The sequence below is a fragment of the Colletotrichum scovillei genome (genome assembly GCF_011075155.1).
Source record: "Colletotrichum scovillei strain TJNH1 chromosome Unknown Contig00010, whole genome shotgun sequence".
NCBI classification, from domain to species: Eukaryota; Fungi; Ascomycota; class Sordariomycetes; order Glomerellales; family Glomerellaceae; genus Colletotrichum; species Colletotrichum scovillei.
Window position 1 is genome coordinate 3,533,791 of NW_023336268.1, and position 16,355 is coordinate 3,550,145.

At 52.1% G+C, this 16,355-nt stretch overlaps 5 protein-coding genes across 5 annotated transcripts; 3 read left to right on the plus strand and 2 right to left on the minus strand.

The window, feature by feature from the left end:
• Positions 1–306: 306 nt before the first annotated feature.
• HER10_EVM0000056 (uncharacterized protein) lies at positions 307–2,935 on the plus strand. The gene is made up of 2 exons (XM_035469852.1): positions 307–990; positions 1,207–2,935. Exons 1-2 carry the CDS (start codon positions 922–924, stop codon positions 2,278–2,280), a joined length of 1,143 nt encoding a protein of 380 aa, XP_035327480.1. The 5' UTR covers positions 307–921; the 3' UTR covers positions 2,281–2,935.
• Positions 2,936–3,912: 977 nt separating this feature from the next.
• Positions 3,913–6,163, plus strand: HER10_EVM0005232 (tat pathway signal sequence). Its single transcript, XM_035474854.1, has 2 exons — positions 3,913–4,132; positions 4,220–6,163. Exons 1-2 carry the CDS (start codon positions 3,946–3,948, stop codon positions 5,875–5,877), a joined length of 1,845 nt encoding a protein of 614 aa, XP_035327978.1. The 5' UTR covers positions 3,913–3,945; the 3' UTR covers positions 5,878–6,163.
• A 28-nt stretch (positions 6,164–6,191) lies between these two features.
• On the minus strand, positions 6,192–8,876 carry HER10_EVM0007659 (eIF4-gamma/eIF5/eIF2-epsilon). Its single transcript, XM_035477208.1, has 3 exons — positions 8,720–8,876; positions 8,577–8,633; positions 6,192–8,519 (listed from the first exon to the last, which is right to left on the minus strand). Exons 1-3 carry the CDS (start codon positions 8,813–8,815, stop codon positions 6,486–6,488), a joined length of 2,187 nt encoding a protein of 728 aa, XP_035328194.1. The 5' UTR covers positions 8,816–8,876; the 3' UTR covers positions 6,192–6,485.
• A 1,253-nt stretch (positions 8,877–10,129) lies between these two features.
• HER10_EVM0001911 (uncharacterized protein) lies at positions 10,130–10,954 on the minus strand (the record flags this gene model as incomplete). Its single annotated transcript, XM_035471643.1, has 1 exon — positions 10,130–10,954. One exon carries the CDS (start codon positions 10,952–10,954, stop codon positions 10,130–10,132), a length of 825 nt encoding a protein of 274 aa, XP_035327644.1.
• A 1,226-nt stretch (positions 10,955–12,180) lies between these two features.
• On the plus strand, positions 12,181–13,104 carry HER10_EVM0006004 (uncharacterized protein; the record flags this gene model as incomplete). The annotated part of the gene is made up of 2 exons (XM_035475602.1): positions 12,181–12,374; positions 12,432–13,104. 2 exons carry the CDS (start codon positions 12,181–12,183, stop codon positions 13,102–13,104), a joined length of 867 nt encoding a protein of 288 aa, XP_035328047.1.
• Between the last annotated feature and the right edge of the window lie 3,251 nt (positions 13,105–16,355).

A 16,355-nucleotide genomic window follows, 5' to 3' on the forward strand; every position in this document is an offset into this window, starting at 1 on the left:
CGATCGAAAGCAGTCGAAATGCCACTTTCCCTTTCCCCTCTCACTCTGCCGTCCCTCGCCGTCTCTTTTCTGCCAATTGTGCTGGACTGCCCCAGTTGCGGCACAGCCAGCAACACCGCATTTCCCAGTGCCCAATGTATCCTTAGCGTACCTAGCCAAGCTCCCATCTCGCTCTCTCGCGCACTGCAACTGCATCAGGTCGACCAAACAGAACAACGAACCTAACCCCTTCCCATGTACCATGTCCCCGGTCACATCTATCCGGCCGCCATCTGTCTGGTCAATCCCCGAACCAGTACTCCGTAACCCAGCATCAGATGTACCCCCAACAGTACCTCCTCACGCTCTCACTCCCTCTCTTTCTCTCATCTCGCCCGCCCAAGGTAGGTAGACTGAACCCTCTCCCATGCTTTCGCATGGAACATTGCTCCGGGTTGTCCTCTGTTCCACCGCACGCCCAGCCAGTTCACAGCCTTTTTCTTCCTCTCCACGCTGCTCCGCACCTCGAGACTGATACCCAGTCGTTTCTCCCGAGCACGTACCCTTGGATTGTATAAGACTTGGATACCGCCCTGTTCCACACTTTGCCTCCTCAACTTCCACACACCCTTTTGGTCCCTCGACCGACGAGCTCCTTCAGAAAACGCAACCATCTTAGGACACCACGATAAACCCGTACGACTCATACGTCTCCATACTCCCAAGTTAAACACTAGGTTTCGACCAACCTCATCGCGATATCAGGTGATTCCGGCTTCAAGGTTCTAGCCACAACGAAGCCTATCACCGCAAGTGAACAGAAGCTTCAATATATTCCTGCACCCCGCATCAGCTACCTCTCTGGCCAAGCCACCTTTGACACCATTACCACTCAACCATCTATAATACTCGTCGATCTCCGAATCCTCGACGTCAACGAAAATGCCGAAGCGCTCCTTGGACGCCAGCAACCTGTCGCCTACGATGCAGACTGAACGGGCACAGAAGAAGGTACGAAAATTCAGTTCAAATCGTGATATTCCATTCAAATCATCCTGCCCGCATTAGTACCCATTTCTTGACTATCAAATTATCCACGAACGTCTTCCTCCCAACTTGGCTGTATTTGCCACACTTGTACAACATTGCCTGCCACGGTGGTTTATTTGACTTGCCATAAGAAAGTTTCCATTCTACCGGATCCATGTGCTGACCATTCACACGTAGACAGAGAGATCTCATGAAGAGAACCAAGAGCGCGCTTACATTGCCGCCTCGCGGCGGGCGGACCGCAGTATCGAAGCCCGTGTGCAGTCCGCCAAGATGGCGAGCGAGATCCACAAGAAGCGCACCGGCAAGGGATTCAAGATCTCTGAAGCGATTGTGCAGGCGGAGGAAATGTACGAAGAGGAGGAGGACGACATGCCCCGCTCCTACCGCATGCTGGCTGCTCATCTTCAGACCGGTTCCCCAGAGTTCGACTACCGTGTCAATGCCTTTTTGGCTAACAGAGTAGCCATGGCGAGCATGGTGGCTGGGCTCCGCAACGAGGAATGGGCTCAAAACCCAATCAACAAGATGTTTGCCGAACAGTTCCCCAACGCCAACAAGCAAGCACAGGCATTGTCTCGTAACATTACGAACTCAATGTACTCCGTCCCCGGGCAACGTTCCATGTCGCTGTCGCAGCCCACTCAGCCCGAAAACGCGGTTACTAGCCCCATATCACCAACCTTCTCGTCAGTAAACTTCCAGCCCGAGACCCAGCGATACCAGCGCCAGAGAACACAGTCAGTGGCGTCGCCCATGGACATGGCCACACCGGTAGCGCGTGATCACCCTCAGTCGCCGCCAGCTTTGTCGCCGTCATCAGACGCTGCGGCCGGCACCCCCTCGACGAGAACAGCCTCGACTTTCCCTTCGCCCATGACGACAATCGATCACAGCCTCTTTTCCCCTGAGTCATCCTTCACCGCTGAGCTGCCTATGGATGCGAAGATGATGGTACCCAACTTGGACATGAACGATCCGATGGCTCAAATGTTCATGGGCAATCCGTTACAGCAGCAGATGTACTACCCAGACACTCATTCGATGGCCGACCTGAAACATGAGCAGCACTTGAATGAGCTTACGCTTTCTTCGCACGAGTACTTCAACGGACACGTGAACCCTTATGCGTCTCGGTTTGAAGAGCCCAGAAGCGATGATGCAACCCCAGGCCCCGTTAGTGACAATTGGGACGCCTTTCTTGACTTTGGTGAGCAGTCCGACACTGGCGCCATTGATCCGACATTGTAGTCGGCATACCACAACGTGTATTTTGACACGAAGCATTGATGGAAGTAATGAGGAAGAAGCGTCCAAAGGAAGGACAAGCAGAAGTGGTATGATATGATGAAGGGACCCTGGCTGGTTCATGAGCATGACTTTTTAGAGTACGCATTGCATCGGTCGGGCCAAAAAAGGCGGCATGGAATACCCATGGGAAAGGCACTTGGTTACTTCTTCGGCGTTATGGTACGGGAAATCTCCCCGATTTTGCTTTTTTATCGTTTTACTTTTTCCTGTTCACAATGTCCGATATTTTATGGACGAAAGGGGCCTGTATGTCCTCAAAACATGTTTTCCTTATGTTGGGAGTCGTCGATGTTTGGAACTTGCACGCCAGGAATTTGGCCTCTGTATGTTCGCTTGGGAACGAGAACACAGGATTCGCGAGAGAGCACCAAAGACGGAAGAATTTGGGAAGGAAGATGATATCCAGGGAGGCGTGGATGGCAAGGGAAGAGACGCCGAGAGAAGAGGACGATGGATACGAAAACCCTGAAGTTGACGAAATAGTTGTTGGCAGGCCTCGCCTTACGGTGGTTCAGCGGAAGCAAGTGCTGGTAAGAGGCACGAATCTGACCAGGGTTTGGTTCAGCCGAGACTGCAAAAAAATAAGAAAAGAAGAGAAACTGTTATCTGTCAATTGGTGTCCCATTCGTGAAACCAATTGTTTTCCATGTTGAGTAGGCAAGCCTTGACAAACTGGAGGCAGTGTTGCTACACAGCTCCTACCGTGGTACTTAGATTGGTAACATTACACTACGAATTAACGGTCACACTCAACACCAGTCATGAAGTTCTACCCTTGATAGATGTCAAGCATGGTACTCATTGCCAGCATTTTTCGGGAGAAAAGCAGAGTTATCGCATTAAATGATAAGTGCACTATTCAGCAGCAACAGCTTTCACCATAGCACTTACCCTGCTGACCCAACCACACACAATTTCAAGTACCTTTCCATCATAACTTTCTTCCAGAAACTTGCCGTCAGACTGGAAAAGGAGGCGAAACTGCCTTGACCGAGGGGAAGTACCGGACCGTTCACCGGCTCTGATTTCTCCACTTCGCCACACTTCGGAACCGGATGTGGGGCGGGAGGACGGCATTGAAGCCATCCGTGCCACAGTGTACGTGGAACAAGACGTCCAGATGCACCTTAGGTAGTAACGCTGACTTTTGCTCCTGATGAGTATTCGTGAAAAGAAGAGATTTCGATCGTCTACCATACAATTTTCTGCTCTAAATCCGATTTACTCTTTATTCATCATTTTTATGATGCTGATTGGAAGCCGTCAAGGCCGCTTCTCATCCAGAGTCGTGGAAAGTGCTTATCTAATCAGCCCATCATCTCATGACATAAGCAGTAGCTACCTCGAATAACGGGAGCTGCCACAGAAAGCCCAAACAGGTAGCAGGGCTCTTCAGGGACTTGCCTCCCCTAACGACGGGCCAGCCCCACAAAGCCAACGGAGGGAAAACTTCCTACTGGCACAAGCCGCGGTCGCACCTACCACTGTAGCAAAGCTCGAGTCCCCTAGCCACTGCCCTGGTTCTGCGCGCTCGCGACTCTATCGACGACCCGCTCTTTGAACAATTCCCACCTCTCTCGGAATTTCGAAGTCTGGTCAACATTCATGTTGGCAGCTTCCAGATTCACCCGCCGAGTCATGACGTCCGCATACGCCAATGGCTCTGCTAAGGCGGCCTACTCGACATCCTCTGCGACGACGACTGCATTGAGCAGATGGAGCATCGCGACGACGCAGCTACCCGCCGTCGATAAGATCAAGGCTCTGCACATCTACGACTTTGACAACACACGTAAGGATGCCCTTCCTACACTGCCGCGTTGCGTGATTGCTTCGCCAATTTCCTGAACCCAAAACTAACGCCGTCCGACATCCATAGTCTTCAAAACTCCCTTGCCGAACCCCGCATTATGGAGCGGCCCTACGATCGGCGTGCTGTCAAGTCAAGACGTCATCTGCAACGGCGGCTGGTGGCACGACTCCCGAATCCTCGCAGCGACGGGCGAGGGCGCCGACACCGAGGAGAAGCGCGCGTGGGAAGGCTGGTGGAATGAGAAGATTGTCGAGCTGGTGAAGCTGAGCGTCAAGCAAAAGGACGCTCTGTGCGTGCTGCTGACGGGCCGCTCCGAGCGAGGCTTCGGGGAGCTCATCAAGAGGATGATTCACAGCAAGGGACTCGAATTCGACATGGTTGGACTCAAGCCTGCCGTCAGCCCGACGAACCAGAATTTTTCGAGCACGATGCACTTTAAGCAGCTCTTCCTCACCGCGGTCATGGAGACGTACAAGAACGCCGAAGAAATCCGCATCTACGAGGACCGTCCGAAACACGTCAAGGGATTCAGAGACTTCATGACCGAGTATAACCGCAAGCAGAACATTAATGCTACTCGCACACGCGGTCCCATCACGGCGGAGGTCGTCCAAGTCGCGGACATGTCAACAACCCTGGACCCCGTGGTTGAGGTTGCTGAGGTTCAGCATATGATCAACCTCCACAACGAGGAAATTGGAAAACAATCGTCCGACGTTCGCCCGCAACGACTGAGGATCAAGAAGACTGTCTATTTCACAGGCTACTTGATCAGCAAGGAAGACACGGCGCAGTTGATGAAGATGGCCCCGATCCCCTCTGGATTGCCCGAGCAGGAGCTCAAGTTCCACGCCAACAATATTCTCATCTGCCCTCGTCCTTGCCCGGCCAGCATCCTGGAAAAGGTTGGAGGTATGGGCAGCAAGATGAAGTGGGAGGTCACAGGCACAGCATGCTTTGAGAATAGCATCTGGGCAGCGAGCCTCCGACCCGTTCCCGCCACCGCGAAGTTCCACACGGATAACCCGTCGCCTCTCGTTGTTCTCGCCCTCCGCAAGGGTGCCCGCCCCGTGGATGCCGGTAAGATCCAAAACTGGCAACCTATTCCCGCCGATAAGGCAATGACCTTTGAGACAACGGTCGGAGAGAAGATGATCCTGCGCATCGAGCCAGAGGACCCCCGCGAAGACGAGTATGAATCACTCTTCGCCAACAAGTCTTCTAAGCGGAAACACGACGGCGGCGACTATTCACGCGACCACCACCGACACAACCCCTACAACGGCCGCAACGAGCGCCGCGATTTCCATTCCGGACGTGGAGGCGGTGGCCGTGGTGGTGGTGGTGGTGGTGGTGGTTTCCGCGGCGGTGCAGGAAGAGGTGGCAGAGGCCGTGGCAATGGTAAGGGCGGCCGCGGCGGACGTGGCATGCACGGCTACCGCTCCCTCGACGACGTCGAGCCCCGAAACCAGCAGGGAGGATACGGACAAACTGTCGAGTATGATGATAACAGCTACCCGTCCCTCCCGGCGCAGCAGCAAGGCGGCTTCCAAGGGGGTCAACAGCAACAGTACCAACCTCCACTTAGCGCGTGGAACTCGGGTCCTCCGCCGAACGCCCCGACGGGCCCAGCTGGTCGTCCCATGGGCGGCGGCGGCGGTGGCGGTAACTACGGAGGTGGTGGAAGCGCTGGCAACAGCAACGATCTCCAGAGCTACTACTAGAAGGACAGCTCTCGGAGATGAGCTTGCTTAGCAACTGTTTTGGGGCGGCGGTTCAAGAACAAGCTTCTATCCAGTTCTTGGGGATCGTAAGCTTTGTCATTCGCCGCGTAAACGGGGACGGCCGACCTTCTAAGTTCTGCTGTATGTTCGAGAAAAAGAAACAAAAAGTCGGGGGTATCACACGGTGATGGATGGGGCCGGAGTTTTCACATCTTTCTGGGCCAGGTTTCAGCTCGGCGTTTTTGGAGGGCTTTATGCTTTTTGATATGATACCTTTTTTAGTCGCCTTGCAATACAAGCAGGTCATTTCAAGCTCTTTCCGCCATCTCTGACGTGCCCATGATGCTTGGTCTATGAGACTTCATTGTTTAACGTATTCTTTGATTCTTATTCTACCATAACTTTTTGGCCAAGTCCTGGACCCTGCTTGCGAGTCCGCTGCAGTGTACTACTGCGTTATGCAAGCCATCCACTCTCTACGCCAGGCATATGAGACCCATTGATGGTTCGAGTCCGTTTTCTTCCTCTGTCTCTCTCTGTCTCCTCTCTCTCTCCTTCCTGCACTTGCCTAATCACAACTCCCGAGACGCAGTCCGAGATGCCAACACCTAGTCGTCATCCTCTTCCGAATCATCGTCGTCCTCCTCGTCAGCATCCTCCAACCACTCGACGAGAACGCGGCACTTCTCCTTGAGCGCCGCCATGCCCTCGCCCCCGCCCTCCTCGGCGCGCTCGTCCTCCCACCAGGCCAGGATGCCCTCCTCCTCGAGAACGTCCAAGCCGTACAGCTGCTGCAGCATGGCGGCGAGCAACACGCCGGCGCGCGCGTGTTCCAGATTCCGGCACCCGAGCAGAGCGCGCTGCAGCGCGAGGACGAACTCGACCTGCTCCGTCTCGCCACCGCCGACGCCGACCTCGGATACGAACTTTGAGGCGCCCTTGTTCGAGTTGAAGGCTTTGTCGGCGGCCTTTGCGGGCTCGAGGCCGCCGTGTTCGGGGTCGAGGAGCTCTGCGGCACGGCGAGCAAAGGCAATGGCGACAGCCTTACGCATGGCCACGTCCGAGGCGTCGTTGGCGAGGCGGAGACCCATGAACTCGAGCTTGGCGGAGTCGAAGTCGCCTGATTCGGCGCGGAGGGCGTCGAGGAGGCCGTGGACTGCGTCGTGGTGGAAGCCCGACTTGCCTTGGGAATCGTCTGAGACGAACGAGTCGGCGCGGTTGCGGGAGTCGGCGGAGAATTGGGTGATGCCATCGCCGGCGTCTGAGTCGTCATCATCGATGTCGGAGGAGAGGGTTGAGACTGTTGAGGTGGAGAGGTTGAGGTGGGCGAGGTTGTAGAGGAGAGAGCGCTGAAGGGTGGAAGGGTCCTCGTCGTCGATGTCCTCGGCCTCTGGGTCGATGTAAGGGGCGCCCTTGCCTGAGGGCCCGACGAGTGACTTGTCGGGATTGACGGGCGTGCCGTTGTGTGTGGTGACTGCGAGGACGGTGGCCTCGGGAATCTTGCTGTTGTCGCTGAGGACAACACCAAAGGAGAGGAGGGAGCCGGCAGCGACGACCGAGCCCTTGCCCACGATGCTTGAGTCGGCTAGGATGGAGCGCGTGATGACCGCATCATCTTCGATTACGGCGTCGTCCCAGATGAAGCTGTTTTCGATGCGGACGTTGTTGCCGATCTTGCACCGCCTGCCGATGATGCTGTTTGATACCGTGCTGCCGGCGCCCACGGTGGCTCCTTGGCCGAGGATTGACCTGGCGATCTTGCTGGTCGGTGCCATCACCGTTCCGTCCTCGACGCAGACTGCACCGCTGGTCATCTTGTACGTCTGACCAGGAATGACATTGCAGTCGGGAACGAAGGGGAATGTCCAACGGCCGAGGACATCTTTGCTGATTGACTCGTACATTTGGAGGTTGCTCGCGCGTGCTGCGTAGCCGTCATCGAGGACCTCTGCGTAGATCGCCTTGCCGTTCAGCTCCCAATCTTTTAGGACACCGTGCAGAAAGTTCCGCCTCGGGAGCTCGTAGTCGAAACTCTCGGACCACAGCGCCAGCACTTCGGGAGTGCAGATATCGATACCCGCATCGATCAGGTCGCCCCGCATCTCAAAGTCGGTGGAGAGCTCGTCGATCACGGCCGGGTCGAGGCTGAGGTAGTGGTCGCTCTGGAGGGGATGTATCTCGTCGTAGTGTAGGCACCGCTTCGTCTTTGAGTCGATCACGAAGACGGGGTTGATTCCGTTGGGCTTCGTTCTGTGCTCCTCCGCGCCGCCTGATCGCAGGACCACTGTCATGATATTCGTCGCTGCGGCCTCCTTGCGCGCCTTGTGTGCCGCCAGCGCGCCGTCAAGTGAGATGTTGGATACCACGTCGCCGTGGACCACGATGAAGTCGCCGTCCATAATGCCGCGTCCGTCAAGGTCACGGAGGAAGTCGCCGATTGAGCGGGCGTCGGATACACGGATGAACTGCAGGCTCGTAAATGGAGTTCGAATGGACATAGGGGACCATCTTGATGTGTTGATGTAGTTCTCGATCTGTTCGGAATGGGAACCGCAGTAGATGTAGACCTCCTGGACGCCGTTCATGGCGAGGAACTCGAGGGTATACTCGATGAGGGGCGTGTTTGCAAGGGGTAGAAGGCACTGCGGGCGGGCGGTTAGTCGTCGTCGCATAGCTCCGGGACATATATCATGACTTACTCTTGGCTTCTCTGCTGAAAAGGGAGCAAATCTATCTTGAAAGGAGTCGGCGATGAGCTGCAATGGGCGAAAAGGAAAGCCACCAGGTTAGCCAATTCAACACCCATCACCGTGCCTGCCCCACCATGACGCTTCATACTTACCACAGCCTGCAGGACATCCTCGCGCTTGCCCTCACCTCCAGCCTTGCCGGACTTCTTGCCTTTGCCAGCGGCGGCCTTTCCCTTTTGCTGCGACATCGTATGCTAAGGTGGATCGCAAGGGCGTGGGTGGGCGCTTTGGGGGGATTTATTGTGTTGGTCGCGGGGTGGTGAGTCAAAGCCCGGTCGCAAGCTTGGGAGTTGGAAATTTAAGGTGAGTGACTCAACGGCTCCGAGGCGGGGTGGGCCGTGCGGTAACCCTCTCTCGGTCTGTCTCGGTGAGGAGCTTCACCGAATATTACGTTGCAACAAACTCGTCTCTAAACTAAGGTATGATACTACCAGATAACACGGTGGCATATAGTCGTATGATTCAGCTGATGTTTTAATTTCTACTGTTCACTATGGCACACATTCCCACCGTGACGAAAGCTTTTCAAATTTGTACAATTGAAATGAACTCGCTAAATACCAGACAAGGCTAAAGGGAATAAAGAATTCATATTATATTGACTATTCATCATTTGTGGATGATTACTTCTCGAATTATGCGTGAAATATGAAGAATAATAAGGCAGGCGTATCAATTGTATACAAACTTATTCTCAAACTCAAGTACGTATTGGAGTAGCTTGATAAAGTTCTGTTTGAGAACCCTTGCGCTGCGCGCATTTTCCTTATGACTTTTGGGAGGGTGAAGTATAGTGTATATATTGGTTTCAGGGTGCGTGTGTGTGTTAAGTGAGTTATCGTTTGGGCGGATAGCTATGTTTTCGAGTCAATAGCTGTTCTATGTTGCCCACAGCTGGGACACACACAAGAGCAAGAATTGGCAAGGCTGACAAAATAAACTTGTGGTAGATCATGCCAATGGCTGGATGGGGCCGATAGTGAGCTCGAATGGGTGGTCAACCTGGCGAGAGCTTATGGCAAATCAAATTCTCCTATTTATGACGACTAAAAGTCTGACGATAGGAAGGCGGATGAGTCTGGACTTCCTTGGGTATGAAATGGTACGATATTGAGGGAATTACCATAGACTTATTACGGACTCATGGTGGAGTTTGCACGGACTTTTATACATGAAGAATGCGTATCTATGATTGCTGGAGCTCCATGAATGAGTTTATTAACGGTTCCAAGACATCCAGGAAATCCACTTGGGTATAGTGTAGTCCTGACTGTCATGATGAATAAGATATCATGAAGTAGAGTATCTAGCCCATTATCCGACGGAGTCAGCGAAACCGAAACGAAGCCGTGTTTATTCGAGGTGGGATAATCCCAAAGACCAGACCAAAGACCAAAGACCAAAGACCTCAGCACCATCTTTTGCGTATCTCCTTCAGCTACTATAAAGCTGCTTATCTGAAACTCCAGACCCCATCCAGACAACACAAGCTCACTGCATGCCTAGTAGTCCACCAACCAGGGTTTGTTGTTTTCGCCGTGGTGATCCATGATTGCTGCATTGACGAGTAATGTCTTGCGTGCCTCCTTCTTTGGCGCCTTGATGATATTCCTCTCCTTGATGACGGGTGCAACGCTTTGCGTCCCGTTGGCATGCCATTCAACGACTTGGGATCCGTAGCCCTCGTGGAGATGGCCGAAGCAGTGGAGTCGTGGGCGAATCCGTTGGACAGCCTTCCACAATTTTGGGCAGCCGCAATGGGCGCCCTTGCCGTCGAGATCGAGGCGGTAGTCTCCGCCTGGGACCTGCGGTGGGCCGTGCGTAATCAGAATATCGACTTCCGAGGAGATCGGCTTCGGGCCGCAAACCACTTGGCCCAGGTCTGATTCGGCCGGGTTGAATCTGTCTTCGTTCGCAGCGTATGAGAATGCGTATCCGTTGAACTCGGGTGTGTAAGGCGAGGCATATAGAGTGAAGGAACGCCCGTCCTTGAGAGTGAATGAATGGTATCCTTCGCTCAAGAGATTAACTTCGGATTGGCTGAACAAATCGATAGCTTTCTTTGGCTCCTCGAGATCGTCGTCTTCATCTGCATTATTGGCCCACCATGTGGGATCCAGAGATACATCGTGGTTTCCTGGAATTACGAGCTTGAGTTCAGCATCGCAACTCGAAAGGCTTTTGATGGCAGCTTTGTAGTTCGACATGCCGCCGATCATAGTTAGATCGCCACAGTGGAGGACTACATCTGCCGGAGGGAGGTCCCATGGGAAGGCGGAGTCGTGAGTATCCGACAGAACCAAGAAACGAATACTGGAAGTCGCCATTTTGTTGTTGAGCGATATGAGTGGACCGATGGTGTGATAGTTGAGTTGTATCAAAGTTGGAGTGAGAGACGTAAGCCTTGTGTGAGGGTGGGAAGTTGATTGAGATTGTGCAGGAGTCTAGGGGGATGGTCGACTTTATGTAGTTTTGATGGAAACTCAGAAGACGAGAGAGATTTCAACCTTTCGGAGATACGTATTAAGAAGGTGACAAACCATCCCATACTTCTCTGAATTCACGGTAAAGGATGGTCCTCAAGGTGCCCGAAATTAATATTCGATAAGGCTAAGAAGGATTCTCGTGTGCTTTGCTCGTTTTTCAACGCAAATTTCGTGAATAAGTCAGTACCCGGCGGTCCTGTATTGTGAATCCTTCATCTTACTTTTTTCTAGCTTCTACTTACTGGAGTAATACCGAGGGGAATATTTCAATCTTGATAAGCGGGACATCGTGCGAAGTAGTGGTTCACAGAAAATATGTAAGAGAGTGAATCACTCAATCATGCGCTACACCTTTTCAAGACGAGGCTCTTCATCAGAGACTGAAATCTAATGATCACTTGACCCGAATTCTTTGCACTGAATCAGTAGCACATAGTGAATCAGTTGAGTTTAAATATGTTACGTAGTCCGTAGACAATGCATATATAAGACCACATTACTCCGCCACGAAAGTGAAATTTGCCATTCGATTACTCCCCAGACTACCTTTCAAAACAATAAGCACCATGGCATCGACTCCAGAGACTCCCGGCTCTCCTCAGAGCCCTAGCACTGTCCGCACTCCCAAACGAAAATCCATCATTGGATATTTCGGGGACATGAGCTTGGGCGAAGATGAGAAGGGCGGCTCTTCGCTTGAACCTGAATCCCCGACGAAGAAGTCTAGAGCTGAAGCTATCCGTTCTCTTGAAGTTCTTCGATCGTCAACATCAAGCTCAAGCGTCAAGAAATCACTGCTTCGTGGGGCTTTCCGATACAGCTGGCCGCCTACCATCAGAGGCAATCAGACCTTGAAGTCAAGCAGCTCCTCTTCTCAGCCAAAGTAAGTACCATCGGAAATTGGATTGCTGGAGATGCAATTTCTAAATTTTGTTTGCAGAAATCCAAACCTTACTCTGAGGATGAGTGATCTTTACCGTGTTTATGGAGACAATTGGGCTATGGAACCCAAGGTTGAAGATCAACCTGTCGACGTTTCTGAGCATTTCACCGTTGTTACCAGCATCATGGACGAGGTGAAAGAGATCTTGGGGAAAGCAAAAAATGGAGGAGACGATATCGCCAGTTTTCTCCTGCAACAGATGGCAGAGGCGGTTTACCCCTCCAATGTCAAGTCCAGAAAGGGCTTGGGCCTTGATATCACCATGAAACTTTGCATGATGATATTTGAAGGCAATGCAGGCGTGGAGTACACCGAGCGGTAAGTAAAAGTACAACTTCCACTATCTTGAAGACATTTTGCTAAGACATCCTATAGAACAGAAGAGTATCAGGCTCGGCTTGAAGCTCTAGTACGGAAAGACGTACCTCCTGGCGAGCACCAGGTTCTGCGAAGCCGGAGGGAGGTCGTTCAGCATGCTGCTGCATTTCAACATATCATCAATCAGTTCGTCCGTGAAGGAAAGCCAATGACCGAGCAACTGATTAAAGACACACACGCTATACTCGTCAAAGGTGTCAGTGGTGAAGCTGCTGGCATACTCAGTAGCAGAGAGTTTGGTGGTATTTACCGCGCCGAAGACGTTTTCGTGGGCACTACCAGATTTATCCGCCCGAACAAGATCTCCGAGGCCATGAGCTCGATGATCCTGAACCTTCAACAGCACTTGATAGCGTCTGAAAAATCTCAATCACTCGATCCTTTTGCAACAGCTGCACAGTACTGCGATCGGTTCGTCAACATTCATCCATTCCGAGATGGTAACGGGCGCATGTGCCGGCTCATTCTCAACGCAATCCTCATCAAATACGCTAGAATCGTTGTTAATGTTGGAGAGCATGGACAAGAGAGAGACGAGTACATTCAGACAGCCCGTGAAAGCAGAGAGGTTGGTGGTCATGGTGGTGCTTTAGCAACGATGGTTTTGAAGGAGGCCACCAAGAGCTACCGGAAAATACGCAACACGTTGAGACACAGACACAGGGAATAGATCATAGGAACCTGCAAGCAACTGTGTGAAAAAATTCACACTGCATTTCAGGCAGCTGTACTTTGAATAGGAGAGAATTTGAGAAATCTGTAAAACTATGATACAGCTAGCCACTTTCCCGGCGCCGCAAGGCCCAGACTGCATCCAGCGAGATAGGTAGAAGGCCGTCCGACGAGATTTTGACCCGTCTCTTTCAAATATTTCATCCCTCTTCATACTCTTTCCACCACGCATGGGTTCTCCTCGCATCCAAAAATCAGACCACTTACACGGATTTAAAACCCCAGATCCCGGAGTAAACCACCCGAAGGCCAAGATCTGGACCCCTTGACCCAGCACGTCAACATACCAAACAAAGTAAAACGCCACAGCATGCCGAGGCCTGCCTACTTTTTGCGGCTGATGCATGCAGCATGGTAAGAAAGGGAAATGGTCCACGGCAGTGGCACGTTGAAACGGCTGACAAGTTCTTGTTTCCCAAGCATTGGGGGTTGGGCCTTGGCGGTCCAGACCGTTACACCAAAGGGAGAAAGTTGATTGGAACTAAGCGGCTTTGTGTGATTGGCTCTGGTTACGCCAACCTCACCTCCGAAGACGTGCATGATACTGCATGCTTGCTTTGTGTACGAGGCTAGTCTGTTTTTTGACTGGAGTCCTCCCTTTTGTTTTCCCCCCATGGGTATCTTACCCGTACGTATTCGTTCTAGCCGAGACTTTAGGCTCTACGACCGTCAGATGATATGGGAAACCCCTAACGCAGGTTTGAGAATCGCATGTTCTTTGATTGAGTTTTTCTTCTTTCTTGGGGCTAAATGGAGTCGTCGATGGTTAAATTATCATAAATTCCCAGACCCTGGATCGATGGCTTGTGGCAGCCTCAAATCTGGAAGGATGAGAATCTGCATGACGGCAAGACTTAGATTCCTTAGATGCAGAACCAGAAGAGAGTTTGGGGTCGCATTGAGACATACTGATACGAGTAACAGACTAGAGGAGCATCAAAAACTCGTAGGGTATCTAGCAAGTCATCTTACAAGGGAACGGAAGCGCCAAAAGATCAAGAGTTGCCTACAGGTGCTTGTCCATGATGTAAGATCTAGAGCGGTCTATGCAGTCTGACTTTCGATACGGCCGTGTTACAAGCGACCTGCAGATGGCCTGGTCTATCCTCATGTTGTCTTTTTTCGAGCCACCTCCTTTCGATGCAAAAGTTGTGTAGCATATGTCAAAGTAGAGGTCTTCTACAACGGTCCTCTTGAGTCTTGACTCCGGAGAGAGAAACGTTTGGACTACCTTGGCGCAACCCAGAGACAGGCGGCCAGCAGTCAAAATGCGAAACTTGATCCATTCGCATGCTTCTCCGCCGGAACTTCACGATTTTCTGCTTGCCTACAAAACCAGTTGATGGCGAAGCAATCCCCAAGATGTTACACAACATGCCTCTGATTAGACGAAACCGGCTCTCTTCACTATGATCAAATACCAAACGTCCACATCACGTTTACACGTGCAGGTGCAGAACGGAAGACGTTATGTTTCCAATACCTGCTCACTAATGGGGGCCGAGGCGTTTCGGGAGGTAGGTAGTGACAATACACGATTTCTTGTGAGTGACTGACACCTGTCTCGTAAACTGTCACCGAGAGACCCGTATGGCTTGGAAAATGCCATGCTCATTTAGGCTAGACAATCAGGTCATCGATGAGTCTTTCATCTCTAGGGCATTCATTTCCTTGCTTTTTCCTTGCTTCTCATTTCGAACCGGAGTGCCTACTTTTTATTTCTTATCAATTAGGTTCCCGCACTCTCTAAACCCTCACGTGGCTGGCGGAAGACTTGGGAGAAGTCCGTTGGAAGACCCAGATGGCAATAGGCACCGAGGCGAGCAGGCAAGACACAAGCCGTCAGTTTTCAGGACCGAAATGTCTTTTAATGATATGGAGAGATATTGAGTGTATGTGACAAATGGGATGCTGTACCATAGTACCGGATGTCCCCCTTCCTCAACCCTGCCATTCGCATGGGTAATGTAGAATCTGACGCCCACAGAGCCCACATAGGCTGTATTGTAAGTTCGAGTCAGCATATTCGCTCTCACAGGTCCACGAAGGAAGTGAAAGAGGCCGGCAAGAGATCGCCACGGAGATTTCTCCGGCTCTCCAGGGGCTAAATCACCTGGGCTATCCAGCCAGCCTCAAACACAAGACACTTGAGTGATCGCCCAAAACCCATCCCCCACGAGCTTGTTTAGGTGGGACAAAAAAAGGGCAGCACCGGCCGGCTGGTATTCGGAGTGAGTCTGCGGCTGGGTACGTTTTCTTGGCCTGGAACACGTTCAGTTCACCCCTTTGCTTGGCACAAAATATTGACGAAAGCCTGGGAAGTACAAGAACCCCGAACAGACCTAAATTAGATAGGTTGGCAGAGGGAACCCCCGAGATTGGGACTGTGGGAAGACACCACCCCGGCCCGAGGCCCACTACATAAGCATTTTCTAATCCTCCATCACATCTCAGAAAACCATCGCCAGTATGCTACATCTGCGCCAAGACGACGAACGACGGCATAGGTTCTAGGCAAACGTGTCTAAGCCTATCCAATCTTGTTCCCTCTACTCGGCATCGACTTTTCCAAGAAACTGGTTCTCTTGGTTTTGGCGCCCTTTTTGCTACGTTCTCTCTACCTACAATACGAGTCACCCTCACCATAAGGTACCCAGCACTCCAACATAACCCCGGCCCCAGGAAACCACAAGAAGCAACAGCGAGAACATGACAACAAATCCTCCGCCCCGCATTAGACCAAAAAAAGAATAAGAAGAAAAGGTCTAGACCGATCCGACAAGAAGAAAAAGGGCTGGGCCCAGGCCGCTGCAAGTTCCCGTGGAAGGCGGTTCGCATACATTGGAAGTGCGTGTAAGTGTGTGTCTGCGTATCTGCATGTGTGTGTGCAACAACCCAGAAACTCACACCACCTCCGTCACATGGACCGCAATCTCGCCCACACTTAGCCGCACCCTGCAGGAAAGCAGCATCCCCCCCTCCCTTGTAACGAAACCATTCTTTTCTTCCTTGTGCCCTGCCCCCCCATCCCCATCCCCATCCATGCCTTTGCAGGATGCAGAAAAAAAAAACTTAACAGTAGCACAGTATAGACACGATGCCCTTGCCGTCGCGGGTTTACCGGATTACGGTGGTTTGTTCATTGGCAATGAACCGTTTGGTGCGGGTCGCCTTGCCTCTCATCGCTTG

Bases quoted from the DNA above. Each gene is read 5' to 3' on its own strand.
- HER10_EVM0000056 (XM_035469852.1), top strand. From the start codon at position 922: ATGCCGAAGCGCTCCTTGGACGCCAGCAACCTGTCGCCTACGATGCAG. The intron at 991-1,206 runs GTACGAAAATTC...ATTCACACGTAG, and splicing joins CTGAACGGGCACAGAAGAAG to ACAGAGAGATCTCATGAAGA.
- HER10_EVM0007659 (XM_035477208.1), bottom strand. From the start codon at position 8,815: ATGTCGCAGCAAAAGGGAAAGGCCGCCGCTGGCAAAGGCAAGAAGTCC. The intron at 8,634-8,719 runs GTAAGTATGAAG...CGCCCATTGCAG, and splicing joins AGGATGTCCTGCAGGCTGTG to CTCATCGCCGACTCCTTTCA. The intron at 8,520-8,576 runs GTAAGTCATGAT...GCCCGCCCGCAG, and splicing joins TTTCAGCAGAGAAGCCAAGA to TGCCTTCTACCCCTTGCAAA.
- HER10_EVM0005232 (XM_035474854.1), top strand. From the start codon at position 3,946: ATGTTGGCAGCTTCCAGATTCACCCGCCGAGTCATGACGTCCGCATAC. The intron at 4,133-4,219 runs GTAAGGATGCCC...CGACATCCATAG, and splicing joins CTACGACTTTGACAACACAC to TCTTCAAAACTCCCTTGCCG.